Raw genomic sequence first — 20,223 nt, 5'->3', positions numbered from 1 at the left:
TGTTTGCTGCAGAAACAAATCAGGACGTGTTTAATTCTGCACAGTTGCCGTCAGTTTGTTGCTGCTGTCTCCGGTTGCTCTCGTGTAGTTGCTCTGCAGTCAGGCTGTAGGGCGATGTTGCCGCTGCCCTGCAGTAGGCGATGCTGTTGCTGCTGTCTGTTGCTGTGATGTCACTGCGGTAGTTGCCGTCATCAGCCTCATTGACAGTCCGTAGCAGTTTCGCGCCTCCGGCTCACGCGGCAGCGGGATGCTAACATGCTAACGTGCTAACCCGTCCCGGTGTGTCGGTTGCTGTTGTCGCTTCGTCGGTTACCGGAGCTGTTTTCTGTCGGTGACTCACCGTCTCGCCTCCGTATCGCGGCGGCGCGCGTCCGGCGGCGCGGTCACGGTTACCATGGAAACCGTTCAGCAGCGGAATGACGGGAAACTGGACGAGACGAACAGGATCGATCTACTGATCGATAATCTGATCGCAGGTTCATTTACCTGTCACACATTTCAACCTTCACAGGCTCAGCGTGGATTGGACGGATGACACCCCGGTGATTTTAAATATTAAACACCAAAATAAACCAATCAGAGAGCAGAAACTTCAGGATTGCCCAATCAAAAGTAAATACAGACCAATCCAATACAACTTTATTTATAAAGCACCCAGCACAGGACCAAAATGCTGAACAGTAAATTAGTTAAGAACAATAGAATTAAACAAAACAGAAAAAAACACACATAATACATAAAATTAAAATTAATAAAAACTCATATAAATAAACAAAACAAAACATTTCACAAGGTGTCAAAGGCCAGGGTGACGAGATGGGTTTTCAGAAGTGACTTAAAGACAGAGAGAAGAAGCCTGTCTAATCTGTAAAGGCAGTATAAGAGCCGCTACAGTAAGTACCAGGCCAGTATGTTTAAGGCAGCTGATGTGGTGGAGAGCAGTGAGGCATGAGATCCATGCTATCCGGACAGGACTCATACTGTGTTTCTGTCCTGTAAGTTCATGTATGCACTGAACATAAAACATATCTAATAAACAAACTGACACTTTAACTGAAGAGGATAAATTGAACCTTGCTAAATTACAAGATAAATTAGATCGTTTATACTCAGACAAAGCAAAAGGAGCCTTTATCAGATCAAGCTCTAAATGGCTTGAAGAAGGTGAGCGTAATTCCCATTATTTCTGCAGTTTAGAAAAGAAACACTCAAGCATAAACAATATTTGCAAAATAATGATAAATGGGGTTAAGGGGCGATCGTGGCTCAAGAGTTGGGAGTTCGCCTTGTAATCGGAAGGTTGCCGGTTCGAGCCCCAGCTTGGACAGTCTCGGTCGTTGTGTCCTTGGGCAAGACACTTCACCCGTTACCTACTGGTGGTGGTCAGAGGGCCCGGTGGCGCCAGTGTCCGGCAGCCTCGCCTCTGTCAGTGCGCCCCAGGGTGGCTGTGGCTACAATGTAGCTGCCATCACCAGTGTGTGAATGTGTGGATGACTGGATATGTAAAGCGCTTTGGGGTCCTTAGGGACTAGAAAAGCGCTATATAAATACAGGCCATTTACCATTTATAACAGAGGATTACAGATTAATCTCTCAACACTCTAAAAACTTAGTTGGTTTAGGAATAACATTATTTTAGTCAACCAATTATTTGATTCAAATGGTACGCTTTTCTCCTATGAAGAATTTTGTTTAGTTTAGCTATAAATCGTCATGATTATACAAAAGTATTTGGCTTAATACCATCAGGGGTTTGTATGCTGTTTAAGAATCAACCTAATATCACTTCATTCCACAGGCCGTTGAGATCTCCCATACAAACTTTTGTTGGCAAGATTTGCTTTTCTAAGCAAACTAAAGACAACAATAAATCTATCAGATCTTTATTTCAGAGTAGCATAACCACGCTACCATATGTCATTTTTTTCTGGAACTGGCTGTCAGATGGTATTATGTGGAACAAAGTTTGGAGACTCCCTAATCAGTTTTTAATTACCAACAAAATTAAAGATATTTCTTATAAATTAATACACAGAATTTATCCTTCTAAAGATTGTCTTCAAAGCAAATTCAAATTAGACATTGATACAAGCTGTAGCTTTTGTAAAACTTCCAAGGAATATACGATACATCTTTTTTGGTTTTGTAACCGTGTGCAAGATTTTTGGCAGAATTTGTGTTTTTATATCAGAAAATATATTTAAAGGATTTGTACTGTTTTGGAAATATGTTTTATTTGGTCTACACAAAAACCAAAGACAATTCAACTTTGATAACAGATATATGATTAACTTGTTAATTTTAATGGCTAAATTTCATATTCACAAGTCCACGTGTTTAGGAAGACATCCCTCTTTTTATGTATCTCCTTTGAACTTGAACAGTATCTTAATTCAATTAAGAACTCCACTAACCCAAAAGCTATAAAAACTATTGGTGTTTGTGAAAAAATCAAGATCTTTCAATCACTTTATTCTTTGGCTTGATCAGTTACTTTCCCCCTAACATATTTATATTGTAGGTTCTGAAATTGTTCTTTTATTTGTTTGTCTATGGTATGCAATTTTTTTGTAAGTACAACACCATTAATATGGTACTGTTTAATTCTATTTTGTATTGCACTGAGGTTTAAATCATCAGTTATTTATTTATTTATTTATTTATATAGCACTTTAAAAACACACCTGGTCAGGGGCGGAGCGGGGGGGTGGCTTACGGGGCTTAAGCCCGGGTTGTTTTGTCAGAAGCCCGGGGTATTTTGGAGTGTAATTTTTTCATAGTTAGATGCCTGGCTGACAACTGTATAAAACAAAAAGTACACACAATATTCGAAGCACATAGTGCACACTGTGGGAATTTACGACTGTGCGTGAATCCCCCCCTGATATTGGTATGATCCAAGCTCAGGCACTAAGCGACTGAGCGAGGGGGCGGGGGGAGCTGCTGCCCGTGAGTCCGCTGTTGGAGAGACGGAGCCAGCCATACTAAGGAGAGCTTAAGTTTGAGCAGGTACCAAAGCAAATCATTCGTACCGTACAAATAATGTAAATATGACGGTGCATCACGAAAGATTGATATGAAACTGATCACTTGACCAATATTATTTTACTTGCTCTTCAAGTGAATCAACAAATGGCGAAATGAAAAGCCGAACAAATGCTATTTTTTTTAGAGAGTCTTAGCTTACGTGTGTTTATTTCATATTTTCAGTTCTTACCCTCCCCGACTAATTCGGTTTCAGTTATGTACTGAAATATAAGAATGGACATTAGAGGGTTCTTTCAAAGAAAAAACTCAGGTAAATGTTATTTTATATATTATGCTTTGTTGTTCAGTATATTTCTATGCAAAACAAGAGGGATTTCAGTACACAGCAGGATATTCACATTTGTAACCAGATATTTACATACACTTTAGGGAGAAAACATAAAACATTTTTACTGTACAACATCAATTTAGAGTAAACTTTTGTTTTAGATAAATATTGAAATATATTTTGAATTAGTTAAATGTCAGAATAAAGAGAGACAGAGCTGTCTATTTTTTATCACTTTCATTAAATTTAGGAGTACATGTACACTAAGTTTATTGTTAATTAATAAGAAAACTCCAGACGATTCCATTCTGAGCTGAAGAAGCTTCTGATAGGTTAGTAGAGTCCATGTGAGTAAATTGGTGGCACAGCTGTGGATGCATATAAGGCAAAACACAGAGCCTGTTTCTGTGACATGGGAAAATCAAGAGATGTCAACCAAAACACCAGGAAAAGAACTGTGGAGCTCCATAAGTGTGGCTCAGTTTGAATACAATTTGGTGCCATTTGCAATTAAAAAACACAGACAGTTTCTCTCTTTACTCTTAAAGTTAACAAATATGTTTTTATATTTATCAATCTAAAAAAATAAACATTTAGTCTGATTTGATGTTACAATTAAAAAAGTGTTTGTGTTTTGATCTGAAGAGTTTGTAAATATCTGGTTTCAACTGTATATTTGATGATTGTCAGCACAAAGAGGGAGAGAGAGGAACAGAGTGGGAGATGGAGAATGAGGACAGAACAGAGATGAACAAGAGCAGGTGAGACACACATGTTAGTCAAATGGTTGCTTACTAAAAGTATCACTGTATCATAGGTACTCATGTATCTCGTACCTAGTGTTTCTTTTTAGGTTTGCTATTTTTCAAATTCTATATTTATTAAGTTCTGCAGGCTTGTTTGCACAACAAGGCTAAATAATTATATAAACTTTTCTCAATCTAAATATTGTACTTTGGTAGAATTAAATAAATAAGTGTAGTGCAGGTCTATGATGATTTTTAGTGCTACTATCATCTAGTTCTGATTGTGGTTCTGTCTTGGTTAAGTCCTCAGTAATCCTGCTTTTGAACTGTTGTAGTCCTGTTTTAATTCTGGATCAGTTCTGGGTCTGGTTGAATTGGGGTTTAGTCCCTGTGTCTTGATACAGCCCCGACTTCGTTCTGTCTTGCTGCTCAATTAAAAAACTAGTTTAAGGTGTCCTGCATGTGTGATATATATATTTCCCTATATGAAGTCATTCTTTTTTGAACAAAACTCAAAACAGAGCCTATTAATCTTTCAGTCATTTCTACACCCCCCCCCCCCCCCCCCCCAAAAAAAAAAAAAAAAATCCCACATGCATACTACCCTTTAGGGCTAAGCCCCGGGTGTTTCAAATGTCTGGCTCCTCCTCTGCACCTGGTAGACCAAAGTGCTGTACAATACTAATACGCACATAGTAATAAAACCAGACATAGCAATAAAATAAAAATAAAAAAGGTTTAAATAAAGGTTTGAATGGAAAAAAAGAACATAAAACATGTCTATGGGCACTGATTTATTTACATCATTTAGCACATTTGTATTTTTACTCAGTTGTATATAGTATTTGTATTTGTATTCTATTTTTATCTTATTGTATATTTATTTTATTTTATTCTACTGTATATAGTATTTTATTTTATTCTATTCTGTACAGTTGTGTACTGTATTTATTCTTATTGTATTCTAATTTTTGCCTCATAACTTTTGCACTGTCCACTTCCTGCTGTGACAAAACAAATTTCCCACGTGTGGGACTAATAAAGGTTATCTTATCTTATCTTATCTTATCTTATTTAAAACTACAGCAGCCGAGCTGAGTGCCTTAGATCTCATAAATCAGGACGCACTGCTCTCCTTACATCAGTGCTGGCCCTGGGTTCACCTGGTATCAGACGGGTACCAAAATTTGCAGCAGTAAAATCATTTAGCTGATCTCAGACCAGCAGCCAGCTGTTTGGTGATTCAGTATCAAAGTGAAGCTGCTTCGCTGACTGCAGAAGATTTCTTTATTTTAATGACGTCAGAAAGCATGTACATGCAAACGATCCGTGAGCGGTGAACGTGAAACTTTATTTGAACTTGTTAACGTTAATTAACGTGATTAACAATTTCAGTCTTCGCGCAGGAACTTTTTGTTCCTCGCACAGGGGGAATCTTTTCGGCGTTGCCACAGTTTCCGGTCGGCTGTGCGTCATTTCCTGTAGTTCTTGTTAAAGGCGGCCTGGCGGGATCTCCGCGGGTCAGAATTTTTTAATCCGGTGTGAATCAGAGCCATCGGAATCGCAAACATGGTGAGTACCGTTTCCGGCGATGGTTCGGGTCCCTGTCGCTGCGGACAGCGCGGTATCGTTTCAGTTACCGCTCATTTAACGGTTTACATCGGGGAGAGGGAACGTCGCACAGACGTCAGGGAGGCGGGGGGTGTTATTGATCACACCCGGCTCTATCATCAATGCCGAGTTCGAGTCCACCTCGGGGCGTAACCGAGACCTGGGGTTCCGGGGGCAGAGTCCGGATTTTACCGGGACACTCTTCTGGTCTCCGTGCCGGTAGGCCTCATCTTCCCGAGCTGCTGGAGTGGCGCACACGATGAGTGAACTCGGTGGCAAACAGAGAGGCTAACGGCTAACAGGGTCGAGCTAACTTTATTGAAATAACTATATTTAACTTGTGCTACAGACAGGTCATAGGTCAGAGTGGTGCACTTTTATTGGGAAAGGGGCTTGCAGCATTGGGTGGCTGTAGCTTAAATAAAATGGTAAATGGCCTGTATTTATATAGCGCTTTACTAGTCCCTAAGGACCCCAAAGCGCTTTACATATCCAGTCATCCACCCATTCACACACACATTCACACACTGGTGATGGCAAGCTACATTGTAGGCACAGCCACCCTGGGGCGCACTGACAGGAACAAAGCAGGGCATGGGAAGGTTGCTGGTTCGATCCCTGCTGCTCCAGTCCAGCTCCATGAATAAAGACCATCTCTGAATCGAGGAGGAGGCCTAAGGTTACATCTTTCGCCATCTTACAATGCTGTGATTGCAGCCATTCCCCAAGTCTCTGTAAATGGTACTCATGGCCATTGATCAGTGGGTTTTGGTTAGTGGTTGTTGATCAATGGTTATGAGAATTTGCATAATTATGATTAAGGAACTGAGCACTCAGCCCATTGTTCTCTCAGTGGGCTGGTTTCAGTCATGCAAACGTACTGTTTATAAGATTGAAACCTGCAGTCAGCTGAGACTGAAGAAGTCACTTGGATGAGTGATGAAACGTTTCTCCCACAAAACGCTACGTCCAGATGAACAGAATCAACTTTTGGAGACTCCATGAATAAAGTATTATCAATCAGCCTGCAGGTTAGATGGAAGACACTATCTAGAGTTCTACTGTTTTATTGATATGTGCTGACCCTTTATTATGAAAGCACCTGTGTGCTCTAACACCTTATCGACCCGTGCTGACACAGGTTACAGGTGAATTATTCTTCAGTTATGCATTGTAACTTAAGCCATAACCTGATGTGCACCTCCTGAGAAATGTAACTACACATTGGGTTGGCATAAACTTGGCGTGGAAGGTTGCGGTGTAGGAATAAAAGGAGTGTACAGTAACATCAGTTAGAATGTAGCATTCCCACAGAAGTTGAGCTTCAGTTTACTGTAGTCTCTGTTAGTTCAGCAGGGTTTTATTCTGAACCGGTGGGACAGTGACCACTTTCCTTCCTGTCCCGGTCACAGTTTGAGCTTTGTTTCTGTCATTGTCTAAGAAGCTTAGAAAGAAAAGCGCCTGGACTTCTTTAAGTTGCTTGAAGACGTTTCACCTCTCATCCGAGAAGCTTCTTCAGTTCTAGAGTCAAATGGTGGAGAGTCCCAGATTTAAACCCCGTGGGAGTTTCCCCCCCAAAGAGGGACTAATAATAAAAATAATGTACACTTTTTATTGATCCCCGTGGGGAAATTCTCTGCATTTAACCCATTCACTCAGTGAAGCAGTGGGCAGCCACCAGTGCAGCGCCCGGGGAGCAGCGTGTGGGGATGGTACCTTGCTCAAGGGTACCTCAGGGTAGCCGTTCAGGGGATTCGAACCCCTGACCTTCCGATCATGGGGCAACCGCTTATAGGGAAGCGCTGTATAAGGTTCCCGTTATTGATGTTTGGGTGGTTGACCGGAACGGATTTTCTCCTGTCACTTTCTCGTCATCCCTGACGTGCTCTCCGTTGCAGTGTTGCCAACTCCTCAGTAAAGAAAATCGCTATTGGTTGTCCTAGAAGTCGCTAAATGACGTCATCGCCTAATTTGCATAATTGGTCATGCTAATCTAATTGTAACCTATGTTGTTGGAGAGAGAAATAACATCGTGGAAGAGACATAAAGTGAGTAAAAAACGTCCTAAATGCATTTAGAGTTTATTTAGAACTACAAATTAAATTTCTTTTAGCAATTATTGGTTTTTTTAATGTCACAATTCCAACCCTGCTCCTTTACCCGGGCTTGGACCGGCAAAAGTGACCCGAAATAGGCACTCTGGTGGAATTACTTTGTGTGTGTGTGTGTTTGAGTAGTTTTAAACCTTGTGATCCACAAAACAGCATAAGAGTAAAAGAAGAACTGACTGCGTTACAGCACCCGCTGCTTGTTGAAAGTAAAAGCGATAAGCGTTTTCACGTCTTTTTTAGCAACTTTTTTTCTAAAAAAAAAAAACTCGCTAAAGGGTCTGAAAACTCTCTAAATATAGCGACAAAGTCGCTAAGTTGGCAACACTGCTCCGTTGTTTTTTCCCTGCTAATTTTAGCATCACACGGCACAGCTTCTGTATCACGTGGTATAAGGCTCCGCCCTTGTCATTTGTTGAGCAGGAAGAGTGAGCGCTTGTTTTCATGCAGAGTACGTCCCGGATCAAAATGCGGTACAGTCGTCGTCTTTTTTCTTTTTTTTTTTTTTTTTTTTTTTAAATGGTTGTCATTTGGAAATGAGATCGCACATAAGTATGAATCGAGATTGCAATTTTCTAACGATTAATCGTGCAGCCCTACTGTTTGGTCTCTCCAATGTAGAGGTCTGGGCATTCCTCGCTGCACTGTACAGCATACACCACATTGTTAAGTTTGTGTTTTGGAGTTTTGTCTTTGGGACGAACCACTTTGTGTCTGAGTGTGTTTCTGGGTCTGAAATACACCGGGATGTCGTGCTTGGAGAAAACTCCTGAGTTTCTCTGATACACTGCCTCTTTCGCTTTTCTTTCCAAGCTCCTTAGACTACGATGACCTGAATGGCTGAGAACCTTCACAGACATATTTCTGTCATCAAAGGAAGTTGTTCTGTTAGGTCTGTCTTGTGGAGGTCCCCTCAGCTGCAGTTGCCTTGTAATGCCTTGTGCCTTGCTCTCATTGGCTGGTTTGGTTGCTCACCTCAAAGCTGTGAAGTTCAACTTGGGACCGCCCACTTTGTTTTTGTTTCTGGCTGAATGCCATTGGGCGTCTCATCACTGAAGCACGTTGCCCTTGAGGTGAAGACACGTAACCTCTGATATGCTGATGGGGAGCCCCTGGTTTCTGACCCCTTACCTGTCTTAGCTCTGAGAACTGGAGACTTTCCTGAGGAGTCTAAAAGAAGATGTTGATGATGGAACTGGCGTGTCTCTTTGATTGGTCAGATGCTGATAATATTGATGTTTTTGATGAGGGTATTGATAATGTAATGTGGTGGCTCCAATGGTCAGTCATGATGATGATGTAACACAGCCCCTCTTTCTGATTGGTCAGACGGTGGGGAAGAGCTCAAAGATGCTGCAGCACATCGACTTCAGGATGAGGTGCATCCTGCAGGATGGGCGGATCTTCATCGGCACCTTCAAGGCCTTTGACAAACACATGAACCTCATCCTGTGTGACTGCGACGAGTTCAGGAAGATCAAGTAAGTGATCTGGCTCCACCTATACACTGGATTAAGGGGTGGAGCTACAGGTGTTAAAAGTCACACAGAGAAAACCAATCGAACCAGAGGCTGCATGTCACTAGCCAGGGTTAACTCTGGGTTTTATAAGGTGTCTTCCACAGACAGCGATCCCTGTGAGTGTAATCTGATACAGTCACATAAGTGTCTGAGTGGGAAAATAAACATTTCAATTACAGAGAATGATTTGTCTGAGCGTGCTCAGTGCTGTTCTTTGTTTCTAAGGTGATGGTTGCACATCAGACCGGGGTAGCTTTAAACTGTATCCATGGAAACATTAAAGCTTCCTGTCCACATCTTGATAGAGACAGAGTGCACACACCTGAACACCTTTTCAACCAATCACATTCATTCACCCTGATCTGATTTCATCTTTGCAACTGAACGACACAAGGGGTGTCCAAATTCATGGGCTGCATCCTCCTGAGGACGTCACAGCGACGCGACGTTTTTTGAAGGATGGGTCGGGTGTGTCCTTTGTGGCCCACCATATCCCAGAATTCATAGCGTGGCCCAGCCAATTGCAGTTTCCAACAATGGCGACCGCTACTAAGTTTTAATTTTACTCTTATTACTCTTTCTGGGTCACAAAATAAACTTTGAAGATATTTTCAGGCGAGAAAGTAGCTGTGTAAAATCAAATATCTGCTCGGTTTATCAAGACATCACATATTTGCAAAACTGCTCCAACGTTTTCGGAGACGTCTGCTACCCACCAGCTCGATGTGCCAGGCAAACTCCCGGCACATGGTTTTCAGATCACAGCCGTCTTTCGCTACTCAGGTCAAACATGATATATAAGTCACTTGGATAACTTGTTTTATTTGTTCCTGAGTAAATCAGTTTGGCTGAGATCAAAGTTATTAGATTTTAAATAAAACTTTAATAATCCCCCCGGTGGGTTCCTCCGGGGTTTTCACACAGCTGAATAAACATCAAACAGAAAACTGATTAAACAGACGTGTGAGACGGTTGAGAGTTTACTCCAGTGTCCTGTTATATTTCAGAAAGCAAGGAGCAGACGGCGAGGTTATTAAACTCCTGTGAGTCAGCAGTGACGCTAATGTGAAGGCTAGACCGCTCCATTTCACAGCCTCGCACTTCCGGCGTAACCGACCTTCTGAGGACCCGGCCCACGTAGACCGCGAAGGCCGGGTCCTCAGGAGGATGCAGCCCATGAATTTGTAACCACACGTGACTAATTTCTGGGTGTTTTTCAGGCCAAAGAACTCGAAGCAGCCGGAGCGTGAGGAGAAACGTGTTCTGGGTCTGGTGCTGCTGAGGGGGGAGAACCTGGTCTCCATGACAGTGGAGGGCCCGCCCCCTAAGGACGTGAGTGGCCCCTGCGGGAGGAGCTTCGTGAAACTGTGTTTGTTTGTGTTGAATTAATTCTGACCTCTGACCCCTCTCCTACAGACGGGGATCGCTCGTGTCCCATTGGCAGGCGTGGCAGGAGGGCCAGGCGTGGGGCGGGCAGCAGGTCGCGGCGTTCCCGCTGGTGCTCCGATGCCTCAGGCACCAGCTGGCCTTGCGGGGCCGGTCAGAGGTGTGGGCGGACCATCGCAGCAGGTAAATATGGTGATGCCAGCTGGTCTCAGTGTGTGTGTGTCTGAGCACGCTCAGTGATGACAGTTTCCTGTGTTTGGGCAGGTGATGACGCCGCAGGGTCGAGGGACGGTTGCCGCCGCAGCAGCAGGCGCCAGCATCGCTGGGGCGCCGACCCAGTACCCACCTGGGCGAGGAGCCCCGCCCCCCATGGGCAGAGGAGCCCCACCTCCAGGTCAGTGATGTCACTGTAAGACAACTTGGCAACAAGACCAAGTTTGATGTGATGTTTCTTTAAAAACAAATAAAATCCCAAGAAGCTACAGGTGAGGCACCAGGTGCGTTCAGATTCCTCAGTCATGTGACCTGCATTCTCCTCATGGTGCTGCAGTGGTTCCTTTGTCACCTGTAGAGAAGGAGACCCTGGACCTGTAGTTTGTAGCGCTGACCATCAGAATATGACCTGCATAAACAAAATCACAGCAGAAGGAGAAATCAGTGGGAGGAGTCAGATGTGGGTTCGTTAGTCCGTACTCTAGGTTTCGTAGTTTAAACATGGTGGGCATGCAGCGTCAAGCTGAGGAGTCTGTTGGTGCGGTCGTTGCTCCTCTCCTTTTCTTCACCTGGAGACTGAGTGATCACCTGCCCAGGTGTGAGGCTTCTGCTCTGTGGCCCTCTGTGAGCACAAGGGGAGGAGCCTCTTAAACAAAGCGCTGCTCAGTGATCATGTGATCAGTGATCATCCTCTTCATTATCAAGAATCAGTTTACTCTCTTACAGGGTCAGCTGTTCCCTGATGATTGGTCCATTTTAATCTCTCCCCCCTCTCTGCAGGTATGATGGGACCGCCCCCTGGCATGCGACCACCGATGGGTCCTCCAATGGGCATGCCACCTGGTCCGGGTCGCGGCGCTCCAATGGGTATGCCCCCCCCAGGCATGAGGCCTCCTCCGCCGGGCATGAGAGGTAAGATTTCACTCTGGAAACACCCAATCGGATCACATCGTGGTATTTATCAGACCAATGTGACTTGTGCTCTGCTCTTTCAGGACCACCTCCTCCTGGGATGAGACCTCCCCCACGGCCCTGAAGAGGCTCCACCCCTTCACACACACCTGTTATATAGATTTTTTTTTTTTCAACTTCTGGTTTGTGTTTTTTTTAAAATAAAGTTTTTCAGTGTGATTCCACTTAGTTTGTGTAGTTTGTATGGTTATCACTTCAAGAAGCCAATCAGAGCCTAGGGGGTGTCAGCAGAAGGCGGAGCCTGTGGCGTCTGAGTGCATTGCAATCATCCCTTTTGCTCAGGAAGGGTTCTCACTGAGAGACGTGCTCCAAAGTATCTGCATGGCAGCGATAATCAGCTGTTCCAAACACTAAGGAAAGGAGCTTCAGTGCTTCCTTTAGATCAGCGGTGGGCAACTCCAGGCCCCGAGGGCCGGTGTCCCTGCAGGTTTTAGATGTGTCCTTGAACCAACACAGCTGATTTAAATGGCTAAATTAGCTCCTCAACATGTCCTGAAGTTCTCCAGAGGCCTGGTAATGAACTAATCATGGGATTCAGGTGTGTTGACCCAGGGTGAGATCTAAAACCTGCAGGACACCGGCCCTCGGGGCCTGGAATTGCCCACCCCTGCTTTAGATGAAAGTATTAATTTGGTCTCCAAAGTCAGTCCATGGCTGTGTCCCAATCCAGCGACCGCACACTTCGAGTACGCATTTTGAGACCTATTACGTCACAGCGACGACGACTATTTGTACTCCAAATGCGCCGTCCATTTCCCCAAATTTGAAGTGTGGTCCAGTGTATACTTCCTGGTCCCATATATCCCACGATTCATAGCTGGGTGTGGATAATTTAGCCGAAAAATACGGCAGAAGCGGAGTGGCCGAAGAGTGAACTTTCAAAAGTAAGTACCAAACGGACTTTAACGTGTGTTTGAACGAGCTGACGGTTCACTCGTTAAGCTGAAAGAAAGATGCTTTAATCACAGCAGTCACACATGTGTCCACTGCACCATCTGGGACTCTTCTTGTTTACACTCGTAATAACACAAACACTAAATCCTGCTTCTCTGTGCTGTTGTGTAGCAGTGTGTACACCTGAGACTGTCACCTGTCTGTCTGTCCAGCACTCTCTCTCTGTTTCTTTCTCTCTGATTGTGGAATAAAAGTATGAACATGTGTTTATAAGTTACACTTGTGTCTGAATCCTGCAGCTTATCACACATTTGATTTCCATGTGTGACGACTGCAAGTGTCCAGAGTGAGGACAGACTGAGGGAGCCACTGCTGCACATCATCTGTGAGGCTTTGCACCCCTGATGATCCACCAGGACAAACTCAGCAGTGTGTGAGGAAGAGGAGGAGGAAGAACCAGCAGCAGCTGACAGATGGAGAGAATAGACAGACTGTTCCCTGTTTGTGAAGGACTGCTAGGAAAGTTTAACATAACTGTCTGTGCTGAATCAGTCTTATTAGGTAATGTTCAAATAATGTGATCATCCCAGTGTTTCCAGTGTGGGAGAAAGTACTCAGAGTACTCAGGGCCTTCAAGTTACACACTATGAAAGGCAGCAACAAGTTTAATGTTCAGAAACCTAAAGTCTGTATCAGCAGCAGGATGGAGCTAAAATAAATGTTGGTTTCAGTTCTATGAAGCTTTGAGTATTTTGGATCAGTAGCTGCTGTGTTTGTTGCATCATATTGCTGTAACTGTTTATATGCTTTATATATTCTGAGCTAAGTTGATCTATAGTGTTACATCATATTCTATAAGGATGTTATGTGTTTGTAGACTTTCTGCCCAGTTTGACCCATTTAGCAGACGTCAGCCTGTTTAAGGCTCTGATATCTATTCTGTGTGACTTACAGCAGTTATGACATGGTCTGATTTTCTCACCCAATAAAGGAATATTTCATATATCAGTCTACTCTTCATTTTATCAGAAACAGTTATCACAGCTCGTACATTTGATTTTTACACATGTATGTAAACATTGAGACAAATTTAGTGATGCCAACATATTAAACGAACAATATTTGACTCATATATAACACATCTATATATACACTGTCACAGATACTCGTCTTTGAGTGAAGATTTAAGGTGATAGGAAATATAAATAACTGCAACTTGAATCTTTGACCCAGAGTTCAAGCTCTGCTGTAATAACTAATAATCTGACAATACTATAATATTGGCCATATTATATTTACATTACCACAGTGAGATGACTTTAGTCGCATGAACAACATCAGCTCATTGTTATTTACTAGCTAATCTTAAACGACTGTTCAGCACAGGAATGAAGCCCAACAACCATGTTTTTACTGTGGCCTCAGCCTCAACTAATCAAAGTGAGGTCATAAAAATGAATGAACAACAAAACACTTTTCTCCTTCATTTCTTTTTTTGACACTTTTTATTTGTTTAGGAACATTTTTATGCAACAAGATAAAAGAAAAAAGAAAAAACAGAAACAGTATGAGGTCATGGGAAGATAACATACACCTGTACATACATCTGCACATCCACACATACATACGTCAACAAGTCTGCATTACTAATTCTATGCATCAAAGGGTGCTGCCACAAGCTGTAAAGTCCAGCCATTTTCTCCATCGTCTCCTTCCCAAATCTCCCTGCAGTCGCAGAGTGAAAGTCATACAGTCCATCAATTTGACGTCTTCCACTATAGAGGTAAAAAGTGTTACAGTGGGAGGGTCTCTACAGAGCCAGCGTTTTGTTATGGCCTTCCTCGCAGAAGCCAAGAGAACTTTCAGAAGATAAACATCATCTGCAACTAAATCGTCTGTAAAATATCCCAGATACAATGAGGTAAATGTACGAGACACGTGGAATCCCAACACCTCTGAAATTATCTTTATAACTTCCGTCCAGAAGGGTCGTATGAGTGGGCAGGACCAGAATATATGACCGTAATCAGCCACGACTTCCCCACAATTCCTCCAGCAAAACGCAGGTGTAGCACTGAATTTAGACTTCTGTTTAGGCGTTATGAAATAGCGTATAATGTTCTTCCAGCAGAAGTCCCGCCACATGTTGGAGTTAGTCGTGGTAAACTGTGTCTCCCAGATCCGTGCCCACCCATCTTCTGTAATCACAATGTCCATTTCTTTTTCCCATTTCTGCTTTATGTAAATCGTTGAGTGCCCTTTGAGCTTAGTCAGACATTTATACAGTTTACTTATCAAGGCTCTGTTACTCCCAGAGTCATAAGCATCAATGAAAATATTAACAATCGAGAAGTCTCCACGGACACAGCTCTCCAGTCTTTTGCCAATATAGTCACGGAGTTGCAAGTATCGAAAAAAGTCTTGTTTCTCGAGATCGTAAGTCTTGCATAGGGTATCAAAAGCCATAATTTTAGATTTTACAATAACCAAACACCCAGCAGTGATTCCATGCCACACCCATTGTTTAAATCTACTATCGTGGGAAGCAGGTAAAAAAATCAGGGTCATACGCTGGCCACCTCAGAAGTTTTATCTCTTCCTGGAGTTGCGCCTGCTTGACCACTCCCCTCCATATTTTTAATGTAAAAGTGACCCAGTGGCTGGGCGTCAAGGTATCGTCCAAATCAGAAGCTGCGTGACCAAGTCTAGACTGGATTGGCGTGTCTGAGAGAGACATCTCAATAGTCTTCCACCTCGCACAAAAAGATGGATTACACCAACACACCAAGGACCTCAGCTGAGCAGATAAGTAGTAATTCCTCAATGAAGGTAGAGCCAAGCCCCCTTTGTCTTTCGGCAACTGCAAAGTAGAGAACTTCACCCTTGGTCTTTTGCTAAGCCAAATGAATCTCGAAATCTGCTTATTCCATTCCCTGAATTGCTTCTCTGGAATTTGAATAGGTAAAGCAAGAAAAAGATAGAGTAGTTTGGGGAGAATATTCATTTTAATTATCTGTATCCTGTTGCCAAGGTCGAGAGGGAGCAAGGCCCAAATGTTGAGATCGCTATATATTTCTCTATTAATACGACTGTAATTAATATCGTACAGTTGTGTCAGATCTCTAGGCAGAAACACTCCCAAATATTTGATAGCAGTTGCCTCCCAATTAAACTTGAATTTTGCCAGTAGTGTCTGGTCCGGAGAAAAATTAAATGACAGAACTTGAGTTTTTTTGACATTAAGGACATACCCTGAATACAGGCCATATGTTTCCAACATCCCCATTAACACTGGTATACCTGAGCTGGGATCCGTGATTGTCACCAAGACAACATCTGCATATAAACACACCTTGTACTCGTCCCCTCCTATTACAATCCCTTTCAACGATGCTTCCTGACGTACAGCCTGGGCTAGAGGTTCGATAAACAAGTTGAAGAGGTAGGGGCTTGCTGGACACCCCTGTCTACATCCTCGTTCTAAAAAAATAGTATCGGAGAGGCTACCGTTAATTTTTATTCTGGCAGTAGGGAGAGAATAAAGAGCTTGGAAACATCTTATAAACTCGCTACAGAAACCAAATCTTTTCATCACTAGGAAGAGGAAGTCCCAATTCACTGAATCATATGCTTTTTCAGCATCTAAACTAAGAATAACTGAGCTTGTTTTCTTATTATTAATGTGTTCGATGATGTGTAAAGCTCGGCTAATATTATCGTGGGTTTGTCTATTTTTCAAGAAACCCGTTTGGTCTTCATCAATCAAAGAAGGCATTACAGCATCCATTCTTCGCACCAAAATAGTTGTGTATAGTTTATAGTCTGAGTTCAGGACACTTATCGGCCTATAAGATTTGCAGTTTAGTCTATCCTGTCCCCCCTTTGGCAAAACCGATATGAAGGCCTCCTTCCAAGAGGGAGGTACCAGACCTCCTTTCAAAATGTAGTTAAAACTAGTTTCCAACAGGGGAAGAAGGCTTTCCCTCATGGTTTTGTACCATTCGGCAGGGAGCCCGTCGGTACCTGGTGATTTATTGGATTTAAGGCTGGAGATAGCTTTAATTATTTCTTCCCGAGATATTAAGGACGTTAACTTACTATTTGCTTCTCGACCAATCGTAGGCAGGTCTAAGGAATTCAAAAAGTCAGTCATCTTATTTACATCACCCTGAGTAGATTGACTATATAAGGATTTGTAATACATTTCAAACGCTTTTTGAATTTTATCCAGGTCAGTTACAACATTGTTACCAACCGGGTCTCTAATCTTATAAATATTATTTTCAGCTTGCTGTTTTCCAATCCGCCACGCCAACTGCTTCGCCGCCTTAGGCCCCGCCTCATAATACCTCTGTTTCATGAACCTTATGTTTTTCTCTACTTCTTCGCTCAATATCTTATCTATCTCCTGCTTAATCGGTCTGATCTGGTGGGTTACTGTAGTATTTTTTATCCTTTAGACCTGACTGTTCCAAGGCCATTAATCTATTCTGCAGTTGTAACAATTCTTGTGACTTTTTCTTTTTAATCATGGTCGACCACGCAATTATTTTACCTCTGAGGACAGCTTTGGCTGCATCCCATACAATACTGTGATTTGTCTCTCCATTATTGTCCTGCAGGTACAAGTTAAGATCGGCTGTCATTTGTTTCACAAAAGCGGGGTCATTTAACATACCGGTATTTAGTCTCCACAAAGTTGTCTTCCGTGTCCCGTCCAAATGTAACGTTATATAAAGTCCACTGTGGTCAGAGACATCTCTTGGACCTATTCTGCAATCTTTTATCCTGTGTAAATCCCTATTAAACATAAAACAGTAATCTATCCTCGAATACACTGAGTGTCGAGCAGAGTAAAAAGTGAATCCTGACGCTGACCCATGGATAGATCGCCACACATCAATAAGTCCTAATTCCGTTAACATTCCTTTAACCCGTTTCCCTCCAGACGTGCTTTTCCTGTCCCTATTATTTGAGTCTAATCTGGGATTTAACAGTAAATTAAAATCTCCTGCACAAATAAGAGTTCCCACCGTTTCCTTAGAGATCAAATCAAATATCTTCTTAAAGAAGCTTGCGTTGCTTCCTGGGGGTGCATAGACATTTAATAGTGTCACCGCCTTATTCTCTATTCTACCTTTTACTAAAACAAACCGACCTTCCTTATCACTTATAGTAGATATATGTTCAAATTTTATTTTATTTGAGAGAAGGATAGCTACTCCTCGTTTTTTCCCGGCCCTATACGATGAATAAAATGTATGTCTGAAACCCATCTTTTTTAATTTCTCATGTTCTGCATTATCTAGATGAGTTTCTTGCCAATATGCCAAATCTACGGTCTCCTTTTTCAATTTGGCAATTAATTTGCTTCTTTTAATAGGGCTATTCAGGCCATTTACATTTAGTGACAGCATTTTATAGAAATTATAAGCCATCAAGTGGAGATGTGGAATACAACATAATCAACCCAGACCTCAGAACATCACAACCAGAACTCACTGAACAGCAAACACACCAAACATTAACAAGAGCTTCCAATACAAAGGATATAACAGTATCCTTTGACATTGAGGGGACTGGCCACAGGGTGGGGCCCCTCATCCGACAAGAGGGGAGTGACCGACAAAAAAGCCAAAAAAGGGCAAAAAATAAACGAAACAGTCTCTTATCGCTACTAGACATAACGTGGTGGTTCTCTAACCATGTCCGTAGGCACCAACCTAAAGAAATATGAATTCTGAAGGATACGAAAGTCAGTGTTCCTGCGGTTAGATTATCAAAACTCTACCGCCAGCTATCTCACCGTTGTCCCGCCATCAGCTGTTCACTCGTCTGCTGGCACTTTTTCTTGCTCCCTCCGGAATGCTTGGAGTTTTTCCCACACGTGCTGCTGGAAGCCGCCCCCGCAGTGTGCTGTCTGCGTTTCCCAAGGAAGTAGCTGCTTTATCGTGTCCTCTGTCATCCTGTTGGTTTGGTTCCCCAAAGTGATCTTACCCACGGCTATTCCCCGCTTTCTTAAATCCTCGGCAGCTTGGGTCGCGGTATTATATAGGACATTGCCTGACGCATAAAACACTCGCATCTTACTTAGTGGTGTCTGGAAACGGATCCCGTTGTCCTTCAAAGCCTTCTTAACTGGGATATATTCCCGTCTCCTTTTCTGCACTTCCAGGGAGTAGTCATGATCGAAATACACCCGTTTGTTTTGGATATGTACCCCTTTGTTCCACGCCGTGCGGAGAATCTCTTCTTTAACAGAGAACCGGAGGAAGCGCACTATTATTGAGTGTGGTGGGGCGTTCGGGGGTGGTTTCGGTCCCAACGCGCGGTGTGCGCGCTCAATGCCGAGAGCACGGTCCGGGCCGAAATCTTCGCCTAGGTGTTCTTTGATCAGATTTTCAACAAAGGTAGTCACCGACGAGCCCTCCGAGTTTTCCGGTACACCGTAGATCCGGATGTTCTTGCGTCTAGCGCGGCCCTCCATATCGGACACCTTTTCCTGAAGCGCCCGTTGATTTTCCAACAGCTGCACAAGTGTATCCCTAACACCAATGTCCCAGCGTTCCGAGTCAGCCATGTTGTCCTCGACGTGCTTTAGCCGACCAGTCATCTCCTCCACCTGATCCGCCATCTCGTGTAATCTTTGATTCAATTCCTTAGAGAGTTCAGCCATTTGCTTCTTTACATCCTCCCGAAATTCCGTACCGAATGCTTTGAAGTCACTCTTCAATTCAGTTCGCAATGTAGCCATTTCGGCCACCAGTACGCTACTCACAGCATCCCGAAGCCAACCCAGACCTTCACCTCGGTCGCCATCTTGTCCCGATGCGAGGCTTGCCTCACTAGCCGCGGCGTCCTTCTCCATTTCACAGTCAAGAATGTTTCGTAGCCCGTATCCTCCCTTTTTAGATTTATCCCCACTCATTCTTGAGTTGAAAAATGGCAATGTAGCCCTAATACAGCTCTCGAGTCCGGGGAAACACACGGTTGGTGCCGGAGGTCACTCTCTATGCGGCCATGCGGTGCTACGAGCCACCGGAAGTCCACTTCTCCTTCATTTCTGTCACACAAAGCTGTATGAAACGTTTCTCGCGGTTAGTATCATAGTTGCTAGTCAACCTGAGCAGCGCGACGAAGGCCTGTTTCACAAGCCTCTCACTTCCGCACTTCTCGTACTTCCTAGCACGCGCCATACGTAGTGCACAAACTGCGCGTACTCCACAGCGTGCGGTCGCTGGATTGGGACACAGCCTGTGTGACTGACTGTTGGAGGCTGAATAATCTGCATCTCATTATACTTGGTTCAACTGAACAATGGTCAATGTTCAAGGACTGATTACTGTTAGATCTTATAAGATCTAACAGTTTGATGAACGACATCTCCAGGTGTGAAGTTTCAGCCTCTTACTGACCACTGTTTGATTTCCTTGTCCATCTCATTAACTGAAGAGAGA

General features: G+C 43.3%; 1 protein-coding gene across 1 annotated transcript; it reads left to right on the top strand.

Moving 5' to 3' along the window:
* The first annotated feature begins 5,504 nt into the window (after positions 1 to 5,504).
* On the top strand, positions 5,505 to 12,031 carry snrpb (small nuclear ribonucleoprotein polypeptides B and B1). The gene is made up of 7 exons (XM_082534816.1): positions 5,505 to 5,634; positions 9,111 to 9,262; positions 10,522 to 10,633; positions 10,718 to 10,870; positions 10,952 to 11,081; positions 11,681 to 11,812; positions 11,896 to 12,031. Exons 1-7 carry the CDS (start codon positions 5,632 to 5,634, stop codon positions 11,934 to 11,936), a joined length of 723 nt encoding a protein of 240 aa, XP_082390942.1. The 5' UTR covers positions 5,505 to 5,631; the 3' UTR covers positions 11,937 to 12,031.
* The last annotated feature ends 8,192 nt before the right edge of the window (positions 12,032 to 20,223 follow it).

This window comes from Aulonocara stuartgranti (genome assembly GCF_965226115.1).
Source record: "Aulonocara stuartgranti genome assembly, chromosome: 5".
NCBI lineage: Eukaryota > Metazoa > Chordata > Actinopteri > Cichliformes > Cichlidae > Aulonocara > Aulonocara stuartgranti.
Note: the sequence above shows the minus strand (reverse complement) of the source record. Positions and strands in the feature narration are given on the sequence as shown.

What these genes read in the sequence shown, in the direction of transcription:
- snrpb (XM_082534816.1), top strand. An exon ending in GACGAGTTCAGGAAGATCAA is followed by an intron (nt 9,263 to 10,521) that starts GTAAGTGATCTG and finishes GGTGTTTTTCAG; the next exon opens with GCCAAAGAACTCGAAGCAGC. An exon ending in TCCTCCGCCGGGCATGAGAG is followed by an intron (nt 11,813 to 11,895) that starts GTAAGATTTCAC and finishes CTGCTCTTTCAG; the next exon opens with GACCACCTCCTCCTGGGATG.